General features: G+C 40.4%; 2 protein-coding genes across 2 annotated transcripts; one reads left to right on the forward strand and one right to left on the reverse strand.

Annotated features, from left to right (window-relative positions):
* Nucleotides 1–2,686: 2,686 nt before the first annotated feature.
* On the reverse strand, nucleotides 2,687–8,218 carry LOC117288605 (signal peptidase complex catalytic subunit SEC11A). Its single transcript, XM_033769524.1, has 5 exons — nucleotides 8,045–8,218; nucleotides 6,695–6,804; nucleotides 5,738–5,887; nucleotides 4,492–4,669; nucleotides 2,687–3,559 (listed from the first exon to the last, which is right to left on the reverse strand). The coding sequence occupies exons 1-5, from the start codon at nucleotides 8,093–8,095 to the stop codon at nucleotides 3,509–3,511; spliced, it is 540 nt and encodes a 179-aa protein (XP_033625415.1). The 5' UTR covers nucleotides 8,096–8,218; the 3' UTR covers nucleotides 2,687–3,508.
* A 1,878-nt stretch (nucleotides 8,219–10,096) lies between these two features.
* Nucleotides 10,097–19,470, forward strand: LOC117288048 (cholinesterase 1-like). The gene is made up of 11 exons (XM_033768731.1): nucleotides 10,097–10,112; nucleotides 10,718–10,842; nucleotides 11,402–11,602; nucleotides 12,620–12,782; nucleotides 13,841–13,918; nucleotides 14,216–14,334; nucleotides 15,101–15,274; nucleotides 16,241–16,419; nucleotides 17,494–17,958; nucleotides 18,501–18,670; nucleotides 19,358–19,470. The coding sequence occupies exons 1-11, from the start codon at nucleotides 10,097–10,099 to the stop codon at nucleotides 19,468–19,470; spliced, it is 1,803 nt and encodes a 600-aa protein (XP_033624622.1).
* Nucleotides 19,471–19,788: the final 318 nt, after the last annotated feature.

A 19,788-nucleotide genomic window follows, 5' to 3' on the forward strand; every position in this document is an offset into this window, starting at 1 on the left:
CCTTGCAATTCTAGAGCAGTGTATTACCAACCAATGTAAGGGATGTCAAATTTGCATCAGGGGAAAAAAAAACGATGCAAAATTTGCCATTATTTGTAAAAGTTGCACTCTTTCCCAGAACGGCAGCTTTTATCCAGCATGCAATTTAAAAACCGCTCCCCTGGTATTTGTTATTCCCCTAAAAATATTCTGGTAATATTATGTTTTCAAAGAGTTTAATTTTTTTTTTACGGATTGGAAAGGTTGCGTATCGTTACCGGTTAACCGGTTTACTTTGGCCTTGATTTTTTTAGATTGCTTAGTTGTTAAAAGCATTGAAACTATTGGTAATATTACTCACAATAATTGTTAGCATAAAAACTAATACTTGGTAACAAGCAATATAGAGCTGTTGATAATATAAAACATTGTGAGAAACGGCTCCCTCTGAAGAATTTTTTTTTTGAGAAAGAAGTAATGTCTCACTAAAATATTGAATGAATTCGAGACCTCAGCTGAGGTATATGAAATCACACACCTTTTGCGACACGGGTGTTTTTACTTCCATTATTCCTCCACGTTTTCTCGCAACTGCGACGACCAATTGAGCCCCAATTTTCAGTTCTGTTATGTTATGCATATGTTGAGAGATACACCAAATGAGAAGAATGGTCTTTAACAAATACCAAAGGTGTATGAATTCATCTAAAGGCAGTGGACACTATTGGTAATTGTCAAAGACTAGCCTTCACAGTTGGTGTATCTCAACATAAGCATAAAATAATAAACCTGTGAAAATTTGAGCTCAATCGGTCATCGAACTTGCGAGATAATAATGAAAGAAAAAACACCCTTGTCACACAAAGTTGTGTGCGTTTAGATGCTTGATCAAGTTCTAAAATCTGGGGTCTCGAAATCAAATTCGTGGAAAATTACTTCTTTCTCGAAAACTGTGTTACTTCAGAGGGAGCCGTTTCTAACAATGTTTTATAACATCAACCCCTCCCCATTACTCGTCACCAAGTAAGGTTTTATGCTAATAATTATTTTGAGTAATTACCAATAGTGTCCACTTCCTTTCAGATAATGCCTTACAAAACTTTATTTCCAAGGATATTATTAATTGTCATTGTTTGAATGTAAATACAACTCATATTAAAATGAATGCTCTCCAAATAAAAATCCATTAACAAGAAACAAAATGGAGCAATTTTTACAAATGTAGATAAGAATTCATTGAATTGATTTATTTTCAATACATAAAAACCAGTACAGTTTACTCGATTGATTTTATTAAACTAAATGTTAAAGTCAACTACGAGCCATAACATACACTTGCATGCCTCCAGGAACACAGTGTGCGATCTGTTCATACAAGTTTGAATTCAACACATAACCACTAACAAGATAATACCACCAAGATAAACCTGCTATATTACCATGGTAACAGTCAATGAACAGGGCTATCTTTTACAGAGCCTGTAAGCAAACACAAACTGCTAAGCAATGGTTTGTAGAAACAGGCTACCAGCCAACAATCTATAAAAGTTATATTTTTGCCACTGGTGCCACACTCGTTTTTAAGCTTAGCTAAGAAATATGCTCAGCAGCATTTTCTGCTAAACAGCTTTATGAAATTGGCCACTGGAAAAGAAAATAGCATGAACATTGAAAATTACCTCAGCCTTTCTTCTTGGAGATCATTTAAAACTGGTTGCTTGTGAAATGCATCCAGTGATACAGGAAATACATGCAGTGATAAATCCACAATTTTGGTCAGTATAACCTGGGCCCAATTCCATAGAGCTGCTAAGCACAAAATTTGCTTAGCATGAAATTTCTTCCTTGATAGACAGGTTTACCGACCAAATTTCCATGTGATTTTCAGGATAAGCAAACAAAAGCTGAGATCAAGTAACAAGCACTATGCAACAAATGGGCATTTTGGTGGTAATCCTGTTTTTATGGGGGAAAGTTTCATGCTTAGCAAATTTGTGTGCTTAGCAGCTCTATGAAATTGGGCCCAGGTTGTTTTGAATGCAATGTCCTTGCTGCATTCATTGTTTTAATTACCCGATTGGACCTTTTCCTTCTCCTGAAGACGAGCAGATCAGAGTATACTTTTTGAAATGTTGAAACCAAATCGGTATTTCAGACGGAACACTCCCTCAAAAGAGATTTAATGAAATGGTTGTACCAGCAAGTTGACTGTTATTTATAGTTTGCACCTATGAGTTGGACCTGGTTGAACAGAGTTAAACATTTGTAAAGAAAAAGGCATCTTTCTAAAGTTCAGATCTGTACATGTTTGCAATGAATAAACATAGAGGGTGCTTTAACATAGTATGGTTTGGATAATTATTCACCAAGAACATTTGAGTCTGGGAAACGTTCATGCATGAATTGGTTTGATGTCCATACCCCCCCCCCCCCCCCCATCTTGGTCATATTCCCCGTTTCCTGTAATGAATGCTAACAATCATTGCACAAACATGGACCAGACTATTGTTTCGTCCAGCGTCAGTTTGGTTACAATGAGTTGGAATGGAGTAAATTCAAGATGGCCACACCGTGATAAAGGTCTACTACCCCTGGCACTGGGCCATTTATTTCATTCCTTAAACCATCTCTGCTCCATGGGGAGTACATACAGCCTGTGCTGCCAAGTATGTAGCGCACTAAGCTAAATCAATCACAAGAACCATCTCTGCCCACACAGGTACCCATTTACCCCTGGGTGAAGAGAAGCATTTACAGTTAAGTGTCTTGCTCAAGGACACAAAAGTCATGGCTTGGATTCAAACCCTCACCCTGATGACTTAGCCACCAGGGCCCAATTTCATGACTCTGCTTACCGCCGAATTTTGTGCTTACGATCACGATTCCCCGCTGACGTGCAAGCGCCGAATTTCTGCGCTAGCCTTATAAGCGTAGAAGCAGAGCAGTGAAATTGGGCCTAGAACTTGAATTCGATGCCCTTAACCACTTGGCCATGACACCCTATAAGATTGTCCTGTCCAGTCCAAAAGCAGGGCAAGATACTACTAACCAAACCTGATACTAGCCACAAATCATTTGATAACTCAACCAACCACACTGTGACCTTCTCTTAGTTACACTACCTGAGCCCAATTTCATAGAGTGCTAGTACACACAGCTACCAGAAAAATAAAGTAAACATCGAAAAGTTTGCTCACCGGAAAGGAAAATGTTACCAGCAAAAATCCTATGCTATGTGTACTGCTTGTGACTGGTTCCCTGCTTATTTTTTGCTTAGCAGGAATCTGTTAGGCAAAATTTCCTGATTGGGCAGCTCTATGAAGTCGGGCTCAGAAATCCGTGGCAAACTAACATATTTATTTTTATATCCAATACAGACACGACTTTGTTTCCATTTATACATGTTGTAAGCACACTAAACAGTTTGAAGGGAATGAAGAAAAGAAAAAAAGATAAGAAAATGCAAGGCTGGCAAAAATTCTTGACAGATGGGGAGGGGGGGGGGAATGTTACTAGCTTAGGGCCGCTGTCATTCTCGATGGATCAACACAAACAAACCAAGTCCAGCTAGAACAATATACTGTAAATAAAACAAAAGGAAGAAATCGGTTAAAATTGCAGAGTTACTGGAAAGAGAAAGCACACATATATTTTATTTGAAGAGTAAATTAATTCCAATGCTCAAATTGGGAAAAATTTATCAAATTTGGTGGTAAAGTTTTTGTGAAAACAATGATGTACATTGTATCATTAGGGATTTTGTGCATATTAATATTGGGCCTAATTTGATTGCAGCAATCGAAATAAACGACAGTTGGTAGTATTGAGTGAGCTCTCATATTTTACCAAATCTTTAATCTGTCTGAAAGATTTCACTGCCAATGCTTTCATCTAACCCTATCCATATCAAATTGTTCTGGCATAAACAAGCGCTGGTGACCACTCAAGCGTGAATCACACAATCATACACAACAGAAAGCTTTCGTTCAATGGTCATTTTTACAAACTCCATTATTTCCTTGAAGATTTTGTTTGACGGCAAAATAGGTACTAACAGAGTTCATATTTATTGAATTCCCTTTCATCAAATAAAAAAACAATAATTGGGATCAGTCAATAAATGTCAAAGTTCATTCTTCAGTCTGTACATATAATCTCAAACACTTGTTTTTAACACAACCATATGGCGCTCTGTAGTTGTTAGACATTTCAGATCTTTCAACTCCAAGTCCAATTTTAACCTAATTTTATTACCTATCACTGTCTCTTTCCAATAACGGTAAGTTTGTGTATCGTGGGTGAACATAGACAAAACTACTGCTTTATTACACATGGCTTTTTGCGCCCTGGCTTGAGTGCTTATTTGTGTGTAAGTATGGTCGACTGAAGTCGCCAATGGTTAGGAAGAGGGGGGTTTTGAGTGCAGTTGACTAATGTCGCCTATGGTAAGGAAACGATCATGTAAATTAATTCACAAAAAAAAAAAGGGTTAGAATACAAGCCAAAGCTTACCTTAAATTTAGGGTAGTCATTCATAAGAATTGTAACTATGCCTACGAAGGGTACAAAGCCACGGGCTCGTCCTATCACATCTTTTCTTTGAAGCCAGAGTTGTCCCGGCGCGTAAAGCCCCCTGTCATCCACCATGTTGTTATCGCCTTTCGTCAGAAATTTCATGTCTCCACTTTCCCTAGAGGCACACAAGAGAGAGCATTGGTCAGTGCAGGTGTTAATAAGGTCACTTGCCCTGCATACAACACAAGCTCAAATTTGGGGGGAAATCCAAAAGATCGCATGGGTCGATTTCACAAAGAGTTAGGACGCGTCCTAACTTGGGACTAGTCTGTTATAAAAATCATTTGGCTAGTCCTAAGTCGAACTAGAGATAAGACTAGTCTTAACTCTTTGTGAAATCCACCCACAGTTTTTCCTCCATGTTTAAATTTGTTTTGGAACATAACAAATGGTCACCACAGCAAAAGCACCGATAAGCACAGCAATAAGCCATTTTGAGATATGGTGGGTGGACACATTACTAAAGCACCATTAAAGGAACATGTTGCCTTGGATCGGTCGATTTGGTCTTTGATAAGCGTTCTGTAACCGTTTGTTATAAAATGCATATGGGTAGAAAGATGTTGTAAAAGTAGAATACAATGATCTAACAAATATGCCTCGAAATTGCATGGTTTTCTTTTTACCCTGTCGACTAACACCCTTGGCCATTGATGGAAGTCAAATTTTTGACTCCCATAAATGGCCGACCATGTTAGTTCGCGACGTAAAAGGAAAACCGTGCAATTTTGAGTGATACTTGTGTGGATCGATATTCTACTTTTAAAACATCCTTTTAACCATGCATTTTGTAACGGTTTCAAACACTTTTTCCAGACCAACTTGTCCGATCCAAGGCAACGTGTCCCTTTAAGTGAGGGTCAATCTATCTGACACCCAAACCAAACAGTGTCCTGTATTGACCCCTTGCACGCGCGTCACACGCGGCGACTGATGCCACGCTCACCATGTTGGTGGTCAAAAGGCTTACGTGTTAGCGCCGCGTCACCTAAAAATGCGCACTTCACTGAATAACACACGTTGACATTGACCACCAAAATGGCGCATCCAAGATTATTCTGATGATGACGTCAGGTGAAATGGGTCAATAGTATCAACCATTTCAAGAAGGCTAATTGCTGTGGGTGCCATGGGTTGTTTTGACACCTGCCAGTTATTATAAAATGTTTGTGACTCAACTCACTGTTCATGAAGCTTGAGCACCCTGTGGACAATGGGAATGTCTCGCCCCTCAATCTTAAAGACGACGATTTCACCGACTCGGATTGGGTCTTCTTGATAATTGGTGAGGAATAGGAGATCGCCTCTGTGGAATGCTGGCTCCATGCTTCCGCTATCAAGTTGGAGAGATAAATGAGATTTCTTACATCATCTAAAAGAAACTAAACACTTTCAAGGTGGCACAGAGGTAACTATGAGATTCTTAAAGGCACTGGACTCCTTTGGTAATTGCCAAAGACCAGTATTCTCACTTGGTGTATCCCAACATATAGGCCTATGTAAAAAATAACAAATCTGTGAAAATTTTGACTCAATTGGTCATCGAACACGCCTGGAGTTTGATCTTTGAGAGGACAAGGCCATTTTTATTTTGCAAAAGACACCTCCATTGGACAATCTTTAAAGGCAGTGGACACTATTGGTAATTACTCAAAATAATTATTAGCATACACCTTTCTTGGTGACGAGTAATTGGGAGAGGTTGATGGTATAAAACATTTTGAGAAACGGCTCCATCTGAAGTAACGTAGTTTTCGAGAAAGAAGTACTAACTTTCCACGAATTTGATTTCGAGATCTCAGATTTAGAACTTGAGGTCTCAAAATCAACCATCTAAACACACACAATTCGTGTGACAAGGGTGTTTTTTCTTCTTTCATTATTATCTCGCAAGTTCGATGACCGATTGAGCTTCAATTTTCGCAGGTTTGTTATTTTATGCATATGTGAGATTCACCAACTGTGAAGGCTAGTCTTTGACAATTACCAATAGTGTTCACTGCCTTTAAGTCTATGGGAAACTTCTGAAGGGGGACCAGGAAAAGGCCTTCAAGGCCTCCGTGTAATTCCAGGCTTGGAGGAATCAACATAGTACTTTTAATTTGATAACAATTTAATAGAATTGATTAACGACAATTACCTTAATACTACAACAATAGGACTTTCACTGCCTGTAACTACCATCAGACCTTTCCATATCATCAACGCTGACGACACAATCATTCCAAAATTAAGCACCTGGTAGAATAGCTGTCAACAAAAACACATTGAAATGAATGATGACTCATAATTTGATGATCAGTCCTTTGTTTCAACCACTTTCAGGCTCGATACTTCACAGAGGCAACGAGTGTGATTGCCTCCATGGATGCCAGTCAACCCCCCCCCCCCTCAGCAGAGTCACCCACTACAAAGTTGGCAACCACAAAGTCGCCCCCTAGTAAAGTTGCCCCCTCACTTACAAAGTCGCCCCTCTTAAAGATACCCCTCACAAAGGTGCCCCCTGGCAGAGTGGCCCCCCGATAAAGTCCCCAGGTCCTTCCCTTGATGCCCTTGAAATACTCTTAAAATAGAAATTTACAATTTCATCATATGGTGCCCTCTACAAAAAAAAGAAAATGCCTTGGTGCCCTTGCCCTTTCAAAAACGAAGCATACAGGCTTGGTATTATTAATAATGTTTCACGTGCCTTTTGATGCGCAAGTGTATAGTATTATGTTCATCAGAATTACCGATATAAATCCGGTAAAAAATTATTGCCATTAAGAAACTTTTATAAGGCTTTGTAAGCCCCTTTTTCCTTCCCAAAGTGCCTCTTTCGCCAATTCAGCAAAATCAGTCTGGCGGTAATTTTAAGCAATAAACCAGGTATCGGACAAAAATGTACGCCTACGCAATGTGCTATGTATGCAGCTACATGTATAGCTGTGATTGAGAGGCATTTTATGAAACTGTACTTAATGTCGGCTACTTGAGTACCTGTCAAAGAGGGCACTTTACTGAATGAAACAGTAGTTTGTTATCCGGTAAACTGTATTAATAAGGAAATCACCACCGAAAAAATGTCAGAATCCTGCCACTGGTATTTCATTCATGTATGAAATATATAATAATAAATACAAATATAGTACCAAAAAATGAGATATTCTTTTAGTTTTGTTTGGTAAACAAAAATTAGTGCAAAAAACAAGTGGCGGCAGATGAGATGGGCAGGAAGGATAAGGAAAGTTTAACACAATCATACAATGTTGTAAACATGTTAACTAGTTGTTAAATAATGACTTAAAAATCAAAAGAACATCAGCAAATGAAAATTCCGAAAACTACTTTGCATTTCATGGAATTTGAATGGACTGAATATAGATCATTCAGTATTGGCATGATGGGTCGTTGTGGATGTTGAGAATGAGATCCGTCGTGCGTGCACATCGTTTTCTATTCTAAATTAATTAATTTTTTATTTTAAAATAAAACAGATTAACATACATACCTGACGTTTATTCATGCGCCTAACTTCGTCTAGAAACTCAAACGACACCATTGTGACTGTGTGGCTTTTACTGAACAAAACAAGGGGTTAAAAATCGTTAATATTGCCGCTTCATCATTCCGTATGCTTCGAAGTACAGCAGCAACAATCAGACAGTATTCTGTGCATTTTGCATTGTACATGTGGTTCGGTGTTATTGGTGCATTTTCACTGAGCGCCCTCTTGTGGCCATTTCTTTGCCCCAAAATGCTTGTGGATTGACTTCGCTCGTGCATGCACTGAGTCTTCACAACATTTTTTGAGTGTGAAATCAAAACAAAGTCACGTGATTTATCCGGACCAGTTTGTGGTTCCAGTAAAACACCATGCAGGCCTAATGTGGAGTTTTAGTTACTTTAAGACGTATTTTTTTACTGCACCAACAAATAACTCAGTTTGTTAGACTAACTTTTTGTTGTAACTTTTAGTGCATTGGCTTTCCGATGGTATAAGCTTGGGGTGATTGGACCGTCCTTACTTTGCAAATTTTTGGCTCGTTGACAGACAGCTCTGTGCACGCAAACATTCAATTGAAAAGGCTTTTGAGGAGTGTTCATCAGATGCAGAGTGTCCCCACTTGCTTGTTTTGGTTTGGAGAGGCAAAATAAAAGTTTGATTGTTGGATGGATGTTTTGTAGGGCTAGGCATTCAGGACCAAGTCCAAACAATATTCATGTCTCCAGTATGCTTAGTTCCGGAGTTATTGTCAAACATCCCCCACAGATTTGATTTCAATCATTATTTTGTTCGGTGGCTTATAATGGCCGTCAGTGCCGTGAGCTGATAGGTATCCCCGTGCGTTAACGGACTCGGTAGTTACCCAATTCCTTGACGGTGGCCCCACCTACAAAATCGTCACCGAAACACGACTATTACGAGAAGAGAGCCTTGAGGTTGGTACCGATGGTATAAAACTTGTTTAAACCCAACATTATTTTGAGGGTGATTTGACCGTCCTTACTTTTTTTTCAAAAGTTGGTACAGCGTTTTTGAGACATCACCGAAAATGCGGAGACGTTATGTCCACACAATTCAAGGAAGAACATCTGCTACTACAGGAATTGGTAATCTGGGAAATGTTTCACGCAGAAATGTTTCTCAGAGTGAAGAAGTATGTTTCTCGAAATTACAGATTATCAAAAGCTGCAGTTATAATATAGTTATTCAAGTAAGTTTTTAATGGTCATTATTTTTTTGGAGTCATTAATTAACGTATCCTTCTTTTTCTTCGTAATTACTCAAAATAATTATTATCATAAAACCTTTCTTGATTACGGGTAACTGGGAGAGGTTGATAGTATAAAGAAACAGCTCCCTCTGAAGTGACGTAGTTTTCGAGAAAGAAGTTAACAAAAAATCCCACGAATTTGATTTCGAGACCTCAGATTTAGAATTATGAGGTTTCGAAATCAAGCATCTGAAAGCACACAACTTCGTGTGACCATGGTGAGACAAGGGTGTTTTTTCTTCTTTCATTAATATATCGCAACTTCGACGACCGATTGAGCTCAAATTTTCACAGGTTTTTTATTTTATGCATGTGTTGAGATACACCAACTGTCGAAGCCTACTGCAACCTGGGCCCAATTTCAGTATGCCAAGTGTACTAACATGATATCTTTGCTAAGTCGGAGTTCAGTGGGGTAACAGTTGGAGCAAGGAGTATATAGTATTTTGGCTGGTAACCTATTTCTGCCAATCAACCTTTCTGTGCTTAGCAAGTTTTTATGCTTAGCTTGAGGCTTTATGAAATTGGCCCCTGTACTGGAATGATTTAGAATAATGACAGGGTTAGCCGTCTATATATTTATAAAAAGATTTTTTTGTCGTTTAATAATCTCTTGCTAAAACACAACTTTCAAGGATAGTTGATAAAATATATCCATTATCTAAAGAACGCGGCTGATAGTGACGAGGGTGCATTGTAACTAAATAAGGTCGTTCAGTATATCTCTTATCTCGGAAAGTCATCAAACTTAGTATTTTCATTTTATTTCATGCTTTGAATGGCGGATGCTTGACTGTGAGGGTAAGTCTTGTGTACGCCTCTAGTGTAAATTGAACAAATTTCAAGAAAGTTTGATTTTGCTTAGACGGAAAGAAACTAGACGAATGTTCTGTTTAATATTTAAAGGCACTAAACACGTTTGGTATGAGACCATGGAGTATTCTCACTTGGCCTTTGGTGTATCCCAACATATGCATAAAGTAAAAAATCTGTGCACATTGGACTCAATTGGACATCGAAGTTGCAAGAGAATAATTAAAGAAAAAACACAGTTGTTGCACAAACTTGTGTGCTTTCATGACAGATGCCTAAAAAGACTTCATGCCTGACATCTTTATTTAGTGAGAAAATAACTCTTTCTCCAAACCTACAATACTTCAGAGGGAGCCGTTTTCCACAATTTTTTTATAATTTTACAACCGACCCAGCTTTCCATTGCTATAGATACCAAGTAAGTTTTTATGCTAACAATTATTTTGAGTACATGTAAATACAAAAAGTGTCCCGTGCATTAAATGTTTATCAAGCTTCCTGGGTAGTGGTTTATTCGTCTCGTTATTATGCTTTCGCACTATATCGCACTACATGATAACATAATTAACGGTATAATCTAATTGAAATTGCAGATGGAGAGATCAAGAAGGGACTTGCTACCAACATGGGCGAGATTGCTCTATGTGATGTCACTGATGACGTCATTATTACATCATGCCGCCGCCCAACCTGCCGTCAATGTATCACAAGGAATGCTGTTGGGAAAGACAATCACCAAACGCTACCAAGCTGTATGTACCAAGCTCTATATATTTCATCATAAAACAATACATTTTTTATAGAGTAGCCTATGTTCTGTATATTAAGTTGATCTTTTGGGTAAAATCTCACGTCATGGTAACGAGCAATGGAGTTTCTCACTTCACTAAAAGACTTTGTTGGCGTCTGAAAGCACACAAACTATTGCCCAACAAGGGTGTTTTTTTCCTCTCCTGCAACTTCGATTACCAATTGAGTGCAAATGTTCACAGGTTTGTTATTTTAAGCATAATGTGTTGGGATACACCAAGTGCAACATCTGGTCTTTGACAATATTACCAATGGTGTCAAGTGCCTTTGGCGATCACGGGTCAATAAGATCGTTTAAGTCGCGTATGTTTACAAACCGTGATTTTTTAAAATGAAGTCTGTCGCAATCTGTGTATTCTTGAATGAAAGTATTCCACCCCGTACAGATTTTTGAATCAAAAACTGTACACTGTACTCCCATACAAACTTTCAATTCGATTTTTTCCCCCTCTTCCGTAACCAAACAGAGAAACATCAACATAGATACGTACATTGGCGTACCCTTCGCCGAACCACCAACCGGGGCCCAGCGCTTCAGGCCCCCGGTAGCCCTTGAGTCATGGGAGGGAACGTGGAACGCAACTTTCGCGAGAGACGCATGTGCTCAGGCGATAATACGAAGCAGTGAAGACTGTCTGCACCTCAACGTTTACGTGCCAGAAAATGCGGTGAGAAACTCAGTAATTTGTCGACTTCCTTTTGAAATGTAAGCCTTGATGTTTCGATTTGAAACAAGCATATAAATACAACACTCATGACGTGTAATTCCTTGCGTTAAACGTTGATTTCATAACAACACTTTGGTATGACAGTACAGTTTAGTTTGAGACATGACAATGTACATTCACAAAGGTTTGTATTTTGTTTTTTGTTTTTGATTGCCTTTAAATTGATGTGCATTGGGCCCTTGGGGGGTATTTTATAAAAAGGAAAATGGACCCCACAACATTGTCTTGGACCCCACAGAGGAATTATTTAGAAAATGGAATAAAAGAACAACAATAGCAAGACCCCAACTAGACTGGTACCATGTCTTTATCGGCAAGGATAAAGACATGTACTTGCTTTTAAGAACCAGTGACTTATTGGTTACAATTATTTTATTGGATAAACGTGAAGTGACGTATAAGCTTTCTATAATAATATTTGTGTTTTGATTGGTCCGCGATGACGTTTGGCATCGAACTTTCGGTCGACTACAAAATATGAATGTTGGTGAAAGGTATATGGACGGGGGTTGACCTGGGCCCAATTTCATAGCGCTGCTAAGCGGCCGATTGTATGCTACTGTGCAATTTCTAATAGATAGCGCTGCTAACCGTAAGCACACGAAAGGCATGCTAACCTTCCGGTGCTTACCGGAAAAAGAAAAAAAAATGACGTCACAATGCAAACCAATGGTAAACGCGCAATACAGCCTCCCAAGTGAAATACACTTGCACCTTAGCAAATTTTTCTGTTACAGTAAGCACGAAAGTTTGCTTATCGTTAAACAGCGCTATGAAATTGGGCCCTGGGCTTGAGGCCACTCTCTGGCGTAATTCACGTGACTCGGAGATGTTCAGGCTATAAACCACACCTATACAAACCCAATCTGTAGGGTTTGTTTAGTGCATTAGAGGGGTATTTTAATTAGGTAATTTATTAATAAAGTTGTCATTTTTGTGAACTTATTCATTTTGCAGCCCCCAGGTGCAGCAGTTATGGTATGGTTCCATGGAGGGGGTTACAGCCTGGGCATAAGTACCTCGACGTCTTACGACCCCATCTCGCTTCTGAGCGTGGCTAGTGACGTCATTTTTGTCTCTGCAAACTACCGTCTTGGGGTTTTGGGATTTCTCTCGACTGGTACGATCCCACAAATTGTACATCCCTGTGCGGTTGGGCACGAAAGAAAAACAATGTTGATACTCGAAAACGACCCTTTGAAGAAAGCATTTATGGACCTTTATCACACTGTTATATATACACCATCTTGGTCATGTTCCCTGTTTCCATAACAGTAATGAATGCTAACATTCATTGCGCAAACATGGCACCAGACTGTTATTTCGTCCAGCCTCAGTTTGGTTGCAATGAGTTGGAATTGAGTAAAATCAAGATGGCCACACCGTGATAAAGGTCTATTAGGAATAAGCAGTTTGCCATAAAAACGTGATAAAGGTGAACAGAGGCGAAGATGGAACATGTTACATTCACATCCATGTTTGCCTATGCCTTTTAAACTTTTAAATGTGAATGCACCCTCAGTACAATCAAGAAATGATCTTAAAATAAATATAATTGTTTTCCTTTTTTTCTTCTCAAGTTGGGGTGTTCAGCCATGACTGGCTGTGCTGACCTCCATAGCGCGCGGGATAATACGATAATCCCATCACCGTATAAATAAAGTGCCAGATTGCATTTCTAGATCAGAGATGATTTCATACAAGATTATACAGTGGATAACCGACACAATAGTCGCATAATTTGTGTGAGCAAACATTCACGTGAAATAAACCTGTGAAAATTTGGGCTGAATCTGTTGTGTGTGAGTCAAGAGAAAATAGTTGGGGAAAAATGAAAAATTTTCAGCATGCATAAGCACATTGTCCTTTCTTGGGGTTGTACCAACCGAAATGAGATACTGTATCGCTTTTTGTTAAAGGTGCTATATACAATTTTGTCGAATATGACTTTATTTTAGTGAAATATTTCACATAACTTGTTTTTTCTTTATATGAGCTTTATAATCAGTGAGCTTTCTGACTTCAGTTAAACATTATTTTTCCCCTAAGAAATAAATTATGTATAATAGGCTACCTTTTAATGATCACTACGTTTAGATGTGTGATGGTTCAATGCCGGGTCCCTTTTTTTTCAGAGTTAACTTTAATTGGTTGTTCATTTTTACGTTGGGGTTTAAGGAGACGCATCATCACCGGGAAACTACGGGTTGTTGGACCAGGTTGAAGCCCTGAAGTGGGTGCAGATAAATATCGCAGGTAAATATTTTAACCACAATGGAAACATAGAACAGAACTCATATACCAGTTGTCAAATTCGGTCATGACTATCAAGTAAACAAGCTCATTGAATAGTGCTTCAGTAACTTTACTTAAATAACCAAAATGACGGCGCCTCTTTTGACGGCAATTCTTTATATCTGATAGGTGCATTATTTTTCAGTGGCAACCTTTTTCGTTTTTAGGCAGCTTTGTTTTTAGATTCTGTAAGTCTCATCTCGAAGTCGAAGTGGCCTATAGGTTTTAACATCTAAATACAATGAATTGTCTTGACAGCGTTTGGAGGTGATCCATCCAGAGTCACCATCTTTGGTGAGAGCGCAGGAGCAGCTAGTGTGTCCTTACATCTGGTGTCTCCTCTCACCCAGGGTTATTTCAACAGAGCAATCATGCAAGTAAGTTATATGTCTGCAAGGTAATGAAGTCATTCCGTTGTAAAAGCACACAAAGTAGTTCCGCCCCCCTCAACACCAAGCGGCTCGAGGCATAGCGTGCCCTTATACAAAATCTGTGCCCCAACGACTGCCAGAAGCCCTGAGTCATCGATACCCTAGACTGGACTGTAACATTATTCCACGCATCTTTAGAGAGGGATCTCATGTACCAGAGTAGTGTGAATACGTTACTTCAGAGGGAACCATTTCTCACAATGTTTTACACCACCAACAGCAGCTTGCTCGTTACCCAGTAAGTTACCTCTGACGTCACTCGAAAACCATAACATGATTCGCGCGCATACCGCCGGGCAAAACCTTTTTGTTTTGGCAGCCAGCTAGAAAGTGTATGCAATCTTACCATAACTACGGGTGTTTTTGCCCGGCGAAACATGACGTATACAGTGTTTTGTCAACAGAGAGGGCGGTTTAAATGTAAACATTGGCCACATCGTCTATATTTTGAGTAAATATTATTACCAATAGTGTCCAGTGCCTTTAAAGTTTCCACAGACTCGTTGTGAACATCACTATACTAAAGCCAACTCGGAATATCATTGGATGGGGCGGGTGCAGTAAAGCCTGCGAATGCACAATTTTTGACGTCACAGGGCTGTTTTCGCAGCGCACAAAATTCGTATCGCATTCGCAATCGCCGGAGTTATGAACAAGGCTTTGTGGTGTTTTTGAAAATAATTTTATTTCTTTCAATTCAATCCCAACGCAGAGCGGCACGTTTTTATCACCATGGGCTTTTGATTACAGCCGTAAGAGCGAAAGAAGTTTATCCGTAGCGAAGACTCTTGCCGGCCGAGTGAACTGCCCGACGGATTCCACCAGCGACATGGTGACGTGTCTGCGCAGTGTACCCGATTCAGTCATCATTGACGCACAACAACAGGTGATGAGGCCGTTTCCGAAATGGCGACTTCGGCTACAGCTACGTCTAGATCGCGCGCGTCTGCCTATTCTTCAACACTGGAAGACGCGCTGATCTAGCCGTAGCTGTAGCCGAAGTCGCCGTTTTTAGACACCCCAATACTTTATTGACAAACAACCCTGCGATTGGTCCTTTAAGATAATGTCTGGACAAATCAGATTGAACAGCCACTGAGAAGAATAAAATTGAACACAGCCATATTATTATAAACACGTTTGCTAATTTTGGTGAGATTTCCAGCCTCTCAAATGCAATCAGCGAGGATATAGATGGATTGCACATAGCGTCATCGACCACCATATTTGATGATAAACAATGGAACAACTCTCAGCCAATAATAGCCTTTCGTTTCATCAAAGATGGCGGCCATTGCAAGGGGGTTTATTGTGAACCTTTTGAGATGATAGCGGGCCTCTCACCGGTCCTTTCACATTGAATGCACGCGCACCTCATGCAGAAGTTAGGCATACCGCTTGCGCATTAGGTATTTAGTTTGCGAAAAGGTCCTTGGACCGTAAAGTGGTAGGCATACGCCCGATACCACTTCAAAAGTCACAGGGTCATTCGCTGCAATTCCTAAAACAATGGGTGCGTTAGATTAGCTTCCCTGGGTCGACCCCGCGGTGCTTTACTTGGGTGAGCCCCTGACAAGAGCTAGCTAATCGAACGATCACACTCGCCCTCTCGTGGTAACGTCATGCACCTCGGATCACCCATAAGTTACCCACTCCACAAGCAGGGCACTGGGGGCTGACCCGGTGAGCCCCTGGAATGACGGTAAAGCTATGGTCGGGGTCGACCCAGGGAAGCTAAACGAACGCACCCTATGTTCTCCGAGAGATTGCATTTGATATCAATGTTCCCTAAAGAAATCATTGTTTTATTCTCTTCACGAGACGTTGGTTTTTCTTTGTTTAAAATGATCAGATGATAAGTGAGGCAGCCACCACGACGAGTGACCTAGTTTTCAAGCCGGTTGTAGACGACTTCTACGTCACCGACGCACCGGATGTTCTGTTACAGAAGGGCGCCCTCCACCCAGCTGACATCTTAATTGGCACAAATAGAGACGAAGGGTCACTGTTTGCGCTGAACGTGTATTCCAGGTAAGCTCGGAGTCGTGTATTCGCGTTTACATTTGCTGATTAATCAAAAGTGAACTTGGGAAATTTTCAGTTCCACATATTGAGTGAACTTACACAGTCCGCCATTTTGTAGAACCAAACGTTGACAGACTGTGTTGTTCAAGAAGTAAATAGAAAACCGCTCACTTTCGAGGCATCTTCAATTCACAACAAACGCCTTCAGACGCTTTTTATATAATAGCCCAAGTCGCCCAATCCGAGGCAATGTGTCCCTTTCACTGACACAATAACTCAATTCAATTCAATTCAAATTCTCAATTTATTTTCATACTTCAAGAAAGCAGTACAAAACCGGCCATTACATAAAAAGCTCTTTTACAGTGCATAGAATGTAATAAAGTATGGAGGCATCATCCAGAAGCCGAGGCATGTGGTGAGATGCATGACAGACAGGCAAACTTCAAGTAAACTGCTAAGACCAAGATAGGGATTGGAAATCCCTGCCCAATTTCGTGTAGCTGCTGAAGTGGGAAACCTTGTTTGTAGTTCTGCTCTCTAAGCAGGAACCAGTCAATATGAGTGTTACTCCCGTAATGTTCGTGGTTGAGCAGCACCATGAAGTCTAGACTTGACTCAAGTCCCAATCCCGTGCCATCTACAGAAAACTATTGTTTTGTGATGCTCTGCATTCCCCAACCTGTTCCGCTCGGGACCACGATAGCTACATTTTGACTGCGGGCATGCTTAGGGATCGGCCTCTCGCACGCGAACGGGACTTGAATCAAGTCTATATGAAGTCGGGCCCCGGATGTCAGAGGGATATGCACAGTGTTGAAGCCGATAAGACATGGGGTCGATTTCACACAGATAGTCCTAACGTAGGAGTCACATAGGATGCTTTAGGAGTTTTTAAAAACTTAAGGGTTGTCCTAAGTTAACACGAGTAAATCGTCCTAACCCGAGATAATACTACTCGTAACTATGAAATCCACCCCTGAAAGACAGACACCTCCCCCATCCGAGGGGAGATCGCTGGACTGGGGAGACCTATCTGCTAAATCTTACAGTTTCATCTTATAATTGCATTTTTCCCAGCACTCATCTGAACACGGACAAACCCCCTATAATTCCTCTAGTGGTCCTAAGAGATCTTCTCCCGGGCTTCTCCAACTACAACCACCCGCAACTCCTGAGCGCCATCGAACATCACTACATAGACTGGTCCATCGCAGACAACTCGACCGAGGATCAGTACCAAGCATTCGCCTCCATGACGACTGACAACGCGTTCGTCTGCCCCACGGATAACTTCGCTCGGATGGCGGCAGCGAGCGGCAACCGCACCGTGTTCATGTACCACCTGACCCACGTTCCGCAACGCTCTATGATCAGCATTACTGGAAACATAGGACCGAAGTGGCTCGGGGTGGGCCATGCCGAAGACTTGCAGTTTATATTCATGTATGGGCTCAATTCTGAGAGGGCGTTCGTTCAGTCGCCAGAAGACTTACAGGTCGGGCTACAGATGGTTGAATATTGGACTAATTTCATCAAGCATGGGTGAGGACTTAATTTGTAATATTTCTTCTTTCAGAGGAGTCATTATTGAGCAATCCAGTGTTTCACATTTTTAGTACTCCATTTGGAATGCCATAAAAGGAACCTGCCTTTGGAAACTGGCAATGCTTATCACAATACACTAGTCACGTTATCGAGTGATGTCAGTCCCACAGTCTTTCATAAAATGGTCTAGAGGTTGTGTTTCGCCATTCCGGGCGGAACCATGAATATTTGTACGAGTGGTGTCAGGTACTGTGTCAAACAACATAATTACTACATGGCAGGCTAAGACTCGTTTGTGTACAAGTCAATCCCTTGAAACAGCGGACCAGGCTATGTTTTACAATAATCCAGCGGGTAAACGGTCTTTGCCTTGGCCGCTTATCTGGATGAAGCGTATTGCTAACTGGCAGGAAACACATTTATGGGTTTTAACGCACGAGTCACGTTGTGATCACTGTACCCTTAGAGTTGCATCTTTTTGGTGCGATTTGTGAACGGCTCAAAGAAGTTAAATAAGATACTTAAATTTTTTCTTTCAGATCCCCAGATGAACCCAACACTACTCCGTCGGACCCCTGGACCCCCTACCGACCCCCTTCATCTACGGTATACAAAGAGTTGTCATCTACCATGAAAAATGGTCGGGCGCTCAAGGCCAAAGCATGCGAATTCTGGAACTCATATTTACCGAAACTAGCAACATTTACAGGTAAATTCATTTATTCTTCCATAGTTGTGTGATTCTCGTTTTTGAACGTAAATGGTTTATTTGTAAATGGTTGCAACACAATATGCATGTTGTACCGAAATGTTAGACATCAGGTGGTCTGCGACCAATTTCACCTGCGTGTCCAACATCTGGCTCAAATCACTTTAGAGGCAAATTGTATACTTTTGGTGATTACTCCACAAGTTAATAACCATAAAAACTTACTTGATTAAGAACTATATGGAGAGCTGTGATATCGTCAAACATTTAGAGACGACAAGCTTGAGAGTGGTTTAAGGTTATGATGCGCTTGCGTAGCTTCTCTTTATGACCACGTGACCGTTGAAAGACGATGCAGCAGACTCTTCTGTTGCCCTTTTCGAAACCACGGCTTCGGCTCGAAATTCAGATTAGGCTATAGCTTGGCCCCGTGGTTATTTTGACAACTGCGCGTGCTTTGCGTACGTGCTCAGAGCTTAATACGAGAGAACGAGCTTGAAGCCGACTCCAAAGCCGACGCCGTGGACTCGAAAAGGAGCAATCTGAGATCAGAGATATCAATTCAAAGGTAGCGTCTTTAAATTAAAATGGGATTGCTTTAAAATCAATTGAAGAAAAGCAATTTATAGGCCTAAGAGATTATAGGCCTAATAATTAAAAGGCACTCCTGTTTTTCTTTTCTTTCAGCTAACAGTACCGATCTGAAAGCTGATTGGTCAAATGAAGTCACGAGGTGGCAGGAGCAAGATATGGCCGACTGGTATACGTCTTTCAATAGTTACAAAGATGGCGTCCAGTGAGAGTGATCATCACTTGAATTCCGCATCAACAAAATATTAAAATAAACAGATTTGCAAAAAAAGAAAATCGTGAAACGGTTTTGAAACTACCATGGTGACATCTTCTAATGTGGACAAAACGGGAGGACAATAACCTCTTCGTGCAAGTGTATGGATAAACAATAATACAGGCCTGAAAACCTTTCAGGGTCAAGTCTTATTTTCATGTTTTCTTCGTCTTTTTATTGAATTGATTTACGTGTTTATCACATACTATACCTCCCACTAACAACATAATAAATTGAATTTTTGACATTAGCCTATTCCCTATTAGGTACA

The sequence above is a fragment of the Asterias rubens genome, chromosome 3 (genome assembly GCF_902459465.1).
Source record: "Asterias rubens chromosome 3, eAstRub1.3, whole genome shotgun sequence".
NCBI classification, from domain to species: Eukaryota; Metazoa; Echinodermata; class Asteroidea; order Forcipulatida; family Asteriidae; genus Asterias; species Asterias rubens.

What these genes read in the sequence shown, in the direction of transcription:
- LOC117288605 (XM_033769524.1), bottom strand. Translation starts at nt 8,095, where the DNA reads ATGGTGTCGTTTGAGTTTCTAGACGAAGTTAGGCGCATGAATAAACGT. An exon ending in CCTATTGTTGTAGTATTAAG is followed by an intron (nt 5,888 to 6,694) that starts GTAATTGTCGTT and finishes CCAACTTGATAG; the next exon opens with CGGAAGCATGGAGCCAGCAT. An exon ending in GTGCTCAAGCTTCATGAACA is followed by an intron (nt 4,670 to 5,737) that starts GTGAGTTGAGTC and finishes GTGTGCCTCTAG; the next exon opens with GGAAAGTGGAGACATGAAAT.
- LOC117288048 (XM_033768731.1), top strand. An exon ending in TCAACAGAGCAATCATGCAA is followed by an intron (nt 14,335 to 15,100) that starts GTAAGTTATATG and finishes ATCCCAACGCAG; the next exon opens with AGCGGCACGTTTTTATCACC. An exon ending in GAAACTAGCAACATTTACAG is followed by an intron (nt 18,671 to 19,357) that starts GTAAATTCATTT and finishes CTTTTCTTTCAG; the next exon opens with CTAACAGTACCGATCTGAAA.